Source organism: Tachyglossus aculeatus, chromosome 2 (genome assembly GCF_015852505.1).
Source record: "Tachyglossus aculeatus isolate mTacAcu1 chromosome 2, mTacAcu1.pri, whole genome shotgun sequence".
Lineage (NCBI taxonomy): Eukaryota > Metazoa > Chordata > Mammalia > Monotremata > Tachyglossidae > Tachyglossus > Tachyglossus aculeatus.
In genome coordinates this window covers 135,328,340-135,334,128 of record NC_052067.1, presented here as the reverse complement: position 1 = coordinate 135,334,128, position 5,789 = coordinate 135,328,340, and the positions used below count along the sequence as shown (strand labels likewise).

The window sequence follows — 5,789 nt, the reverse complement described above, 5'->3', positions numbered from 1 at the left end:
CATCAGACTGTAAAACTGTTGTGGGCAGGGATTGTCTCCATTGCCATATTGTACTTTCCAAGTGCTTAGTACAGTGCTCTGCAAACAGTAAGTACTCAATAAATACTATTGAATGAGAGAATGAATGAAACCCAAATTTCTTGTACCCACTTTTGCGTTTAGTAGAGTGTCTAACCCATGGTAAGCACTTCAAAAAACAATTATCATTATTATTTTTATTATTAAAGCTTCTGCAAAGGGCCAGCTTCAGCTCTGATTCCAGGGAGCAGACCTAGAAGCTGCTGAGAGCTGTAGAAGGGAGGGGAGCCAGGGGAGTGATGGGTCTCAGGGCCTGAGAGCATAGTAATGATAATAATTGTGGTATTTGTAAAGAGGTTACTGTGTGCCAGACACTGTACTAAGCCCTGGGTTGGTTACAAGCAAATCAGGTTGGGACTGTATCCCTGTCCCACATGGGGCTTCCAATCTCAATCTCCATTTTATAGATGAAGCAGCTGAGGCAGATAAATGGCAGGGCTGGGATTAGAACTCATGACCTTCTGACTCCCAGACTCTTGCTTTACCCACTGTGTTTCCTAGTGGGGAGGTGATGTCTGTCCCTGTAATTCAAAGATTGGTTTGTGTAATCAAGTTAGATTGTCCAGGTCTTGTAAACTAGCTCCCCGCTCAGGCTACAGAGAGGGGCAATCAGGTTGTTTTGGAAGGAACGCAGGAGAATGGGTCCTACTGGAAGAAGGGAGAATCACATTCTGTAGAAGTCTGGAGTAGTAACAACACTCATTAAGAATGGATTGTGTGCAAAGCACTGTATTAAGCACTGGGAAAGAATCCACATGTCCCTGTCCCTTGGGCTCACAATCTAAGAGTAAACGTGGGGAGAAGGGTCTGGAGGCAGATAGGTCAGAAACGATGAAACATTGAACACAGATAAATACACAAAATAAAAACATAATCAGTAGGCTGCTGTGACGAGAGGAGCAGAATTTCAGGCTCACCGGGGACCAGAGTTCAGGACACACCCTTGTCCACAGGGACTTCTGCAGCAGTCCCAGGTTTTCCTGAGATTCTGTGGCCTTATGATGGTGTTCTTCTCTTTTCTGCTGGTGGGAGGCTGGATGAGATTGAGTTGCTTCGGTGGAATGGAGGAGAGGCTGTGTCATTTCCCGAGGAGGCAGCGTGGCTGTCTCTCTGCTGGTGGGGGGTGTCAAAGATACACTGCAGCTGCTTTTCTCTAACTCCTGGGTAGTGGCAGTTTACAAGACCTGGATGGTCTGACTTGATTACAAAACCATTCCTTGAATTACAGGGACAGACATCACCTCCCCCCTAGTAAGCATAGTGGTGGTAAGAGGGGTGCTCAGACTCTAAGAGAATCAGGATGGTCTGGACCTGATTCTGATATCCTGACCTCCCACAAAGCCTGTTTGGGTTATTGTATTTGTTCTGGGGAAGCTGTTCCCTGGCCCCGGGGCCCCCCAGTCCTAGCCATTCTACCCTCAGCCCCTCACTTTCCTCAAGACCCTGTGGATCCCCTCCTTGATCTCCTTAGTTCGCACCCCATAGACGATGGGGTTCAGGGCAGCGGGGATGACGTTGTGCAGGACATTGAGGAGGATGGGGATGTCGGCATGGACTCTCTTCTCGACCACGTTGGTGAGGACCAAAACCAGCAGGATGGTGCTGAAGAAGAGGATGAGGATGAGATGGGACCCACAGGTGCTCAGGGCCTTGGCTGCTGCCCCCTCGGCCTTCAGATGCAACACGGCACGCAGGATGAAGGCATAGGAGAGGGTGATGAGGATTAGGTCCGAGCCCAGCAGGGTCCAGCCTCCGATGAGCTGGTACAACCGGGAGAGGGTGCTATCACTACATGACACCCTGGACACGTGCAAGTTGGCACAAAGGCAGTGCTCAATGACATTTGTTCGACAGTAGTGTAGCCTGGAGGAGAGGATGGGGAGTGGGAAGATGATGAGAGTGTTGCGAGCCACAATGAAGACGGCCGCCTTAGCCACAAATTGGTCAGTGATGATGGACGGGTACTGCAGCGGGTGGCAGATGGCCACGTAGCGGTCATAGGCCATGACCATGAAGGTGCAGGACTCCATGGCCAGGAAGTTGTTCATTATGAACATCTGCAAAAAGCAGCCTGCAAAGCTGATGGACCGCCAGCCCAACCAGAAGATGACCAAGACCTTGGGAATGACGGTGAGACACAGCACGAAGTCCAGAAGGGAGAGGATGCTGAGGAGGTAGTACATGGGCTGGTGCAGAGACTCCTCCAGCCAGATGGTCAGCAGGAGCAAAGCATTGGCCCCCAGGGCCACGAAAAAGAGCAGGGCCAGGACCATGGAGAGCCCAAACTGATGGCTCCCAGCCTCAACAAAACAATTCAGGAGGAAGTAGGAGTTTGTGGTGGAGGAGCTGTTTGTAGGAGGCATGTAGTATTTGAGCTGTAAAGGCTACTTCCTTGCCGATCGAGATGGGAAGCTAGAGACCTGTCCCCTAATTAAAACAATCATGATGATGATATTTATAAAGTGCTTACTATTTGTCAAGAACTGCTCTAAGAGCTGGGGTAGATACAAGTTAATCAGGTTGGACAAAGTCCCTGTCCCACAGGAGGCTCACAGACTTAATCCCCACTTTACAGATAAAGTAACTGAGGCCCAGAGAAGTAAGCTCGTTGTGGGCAGGGAATGCATAAGTTTATTGTTGTACTGTACTCTCCCAAGTGTTTAGAGTAGTGCTCTGCACTAAGCCCTCAACAAATGCAATTGAATAAATGAATGAAAGTAAAATGACTTGCCCAAGGTCACACAGCAGACAAGTGGTGGAGCCGGGATTAGGACCCAGGCCTTTCTGACTCCCGTGCCTGTGCTCTATCCACTAGGCCATACTGCTTCCCTAATAACCATGGTAATTGTTAAGCACTTACTAAATTCCAGGCACTGTACTAAGCGCTGTGTGGATAAAAACAAATCAGGTTGGCCACAGTCCCTGTCCCATGTGGGGCACACAATCTCAATCCGCATTTCGCAGATGAGGTAACTGGGGACTGGAGTAGTGATGTGACTCGCCCAAGGTCACACAGCAGGCAATTGGCAGAGCCAGGATTAGACCCCATGGCCTTCTGACTCTCAGGCCTGTGCTCTATTCACTACACCATGCTTCTTCTGTCCTTAGACAGAATATGAAAAAGTTCACTTGGAATAAGGAAGCAGTGTGTCCTAGTGGAAAGAGAATGCACCTAGGAGTAAGCAGATCTGGGTTCTAATCTTGGTTCTGCAAGTTGTCTACTGTGTGACCTTAAAGCAAGTCACTTAATTTCTGTGTACCTAACTTTCCTCATCAGTAACATGGGGATTAAATCTTCCTCCCTCCTACATAGACTGTGAACCCCATGTGAGATAGGTACTGTGTTCAACCTACCCCAGCACTTACTACAGTCCTTGGCACCTAGGAGACACTGAACAAATGCCATAATTAATTAATTAAGGAGGAGACCATTGACAGTTTTCTTCAAAGAGGTAGATGTACTTAAGCAACTAAGACATAACAGGCATCTTTGTTAACTGGGCCATCAATAGTATAACAACTTTATTTGTTAAGCACCTTCTATGTGCCAAACTCTGTACTTGATACAAGAATGATATTTGTTAAGCACTGTTCTAAGTGCTGGGGTAGATACAAGTTAGTCAGGTTGGACACAGTCCGTGTCCCACATGGTGCTCAAAGTCTTAATTCACATTTTGCATATGAGGTAACTGAGACCCAGAGAAGCTCAGTGACTTGCCCAAGGTCTCACAGCAGGCAATGGCAGACCCGGGATTGGAAGCCAAGTCCCTTTGAGTAGCTGGCCCAGTAGGCCATACTACTTCCCTTCAATCAAGTTACTCACAGTCCCTTTCCCATATGAGGCTCACAGTCTAAGTAGGAGAGATGAAGAAACCCAATCACAGAGTAAGTACTTAACAAGTACTATTTTGTGTTCAACTTTTATGTTCAACTTCTCCAGTAGAGTACTAGATCCTTGCTGGGAGGGAATGTAACCTGCGGTTCAGTCATTTCCTAGGTGATCAAAAGAGTGCACTGAACTCAATAAATGTCATGCTACTACTACTACTGCTACTACTACTACTGCTACTACTACTACTGATACTTCTACTACTACTGCTACTACTGTCCTTTCATTCAATCGAATTTATTGAGCACTTACTGTGTGCTGAGCACTGTACTAAGCGCTTGGGAAGTACAAATCGGCAACGTATAGAGACAGCCCCTACCCAACAACGGGCTCACAGTCTAGAAGGCGGAGATAGACAACAAAACAAAACAAGGAGACAGGCATCAATACCATCAGAATAAATATAATTATAGCTATGTACACATCATTCATAAAAGAAATAGAGTAATAAATATGTACAAATAAGAGTAATAAATATGTACAAATATATATAAGTGCTGTGGGGAGGGGAAGGGTGTATGATGGGGGGGGCGATGGGGAGGGGAGGAGGAGGAGGAGAAGAAGAAAATGGGGGGCTCAGTCTGGGAAGGCCTGCTGGATGAGGTGAGCTCTCAGTAGGGCTTTGAAGGGAGGAAGAGAGTTAGTTTGGTGGATGTGTGGAGGGAGGGCATTCCATGCCAGAGGTAGGACGAGAATGAGGCCCAGTGAGGAGGTTAGCAGCAAAGGAGTGGAGTGTGTGGGCTGGACTGTAGAAGGAGAGAAGGGAGGTGAGGTAGGAGGAGGCAAGGTGATGGAGAGCCTTGAAGCCGAAAGTGAGGAATTTTTGCTTGATTTGAAGGTTGATAAGCAATCAGTGAAGATTTTTGAGGAGGGGAGTGACATGCCCAGAGAGTTTCTGTACAAAGATAATCCGGGCAGCAGAGTGAAGTACAGACTGAAGCTGGGAGAGGCAGGGGGATGGGAGCTCAAGAAGGAGGCTGATGCAGCAGTCCAGTTGGGATAGGATGTGAGATTGAACCAGCAAGGTAGCTGTTTGGATGGAGAGGAAAGGGCAAATATTGGCGATGTTTTGGAGGTGAGACCAGCAGGTTTTGGTGATGGATTGGATGTGAGGGGTGAACGAGAGAGCAGAGTCAAGGAAGACACCAAGGTTGAGGGCTTGTGAGAAGGGAAGGATGGTAGTACCGTCCACAGTGATGGGAAAGTTTGGGATAGGACAGGTTATGGGAGGGAAGATAAGGAGCTCAGTCTTGGACATGTTACTACTGCTGTCACCACTTTTATTATTACTACTACTACTAGTACTACTGCTACTACCGCTGTTACTATTATTGCTACTACTACTAATATGACTGTTTTGGCTTGGTGGAAAGAGCACAGGCTTGGAAGTCAGAGGATGTGAGTTCTAATCTCAACTCTGCCACTTGTCTGCTGTGTGACCTAGGGCAAGTCACTTAACTGCTCTGTGCCTCAGTTGCCTCATCTGTAAAATGGGGATTAAAAATGTGAGCCCCAGGTTCTCTGCCATTTGCCTGTTGTGTGACCATGTGCAAGTCACTTCACTGCTCCGTGCCTCAATTTTCTCATGTGTGAAATGGCGATAAAATATCTGTTCTTCTACCTGCTTAGACTGCGAGCCCCACATGGGACAGGGACCACATCTGACCCGGTTATCTAGTACCTAACCCAGCACTCATTAGTGCTTGACAAATAGCAAGTGTTGAACAAATAGCCCATTTTTAAAAAAATATCTTTGTAATCCTCCTAAGTCTCTGATGACTAATTTCTATTCTTCTTCCCCTGGTGATTCTCCAACTGTGAA

General features: G+C 47.3%; 1 protein-coding gene across 1 annotated transcript; it reads right to left on the bottom strand.

The window, feature by feature from the left end:
* Positions 1 to 991: 991 nt before the first annotated feature.
* LOC119942943 (olfactory receptor 56A4-like) lies at positions 992 to 2,441 on the bottom strand. Its single transcript, XM_038763977.1, has 2 exons — positions 1,509 to 2,441; positions 992 to 1,129 (listed from the first exon to the last, which is right to left on the bottom strand). The coding sequence occupies exons 1-2, from the start codon at positions 2,439 to 2,441 to the stop codon at positions 992 to 994; spliced, it is 1,071 nt and encodes a 356-aa protein (XP_038619905.1).
* Positions 2,442 to 5,789: the final 3,348 nt, after the last annotated feature.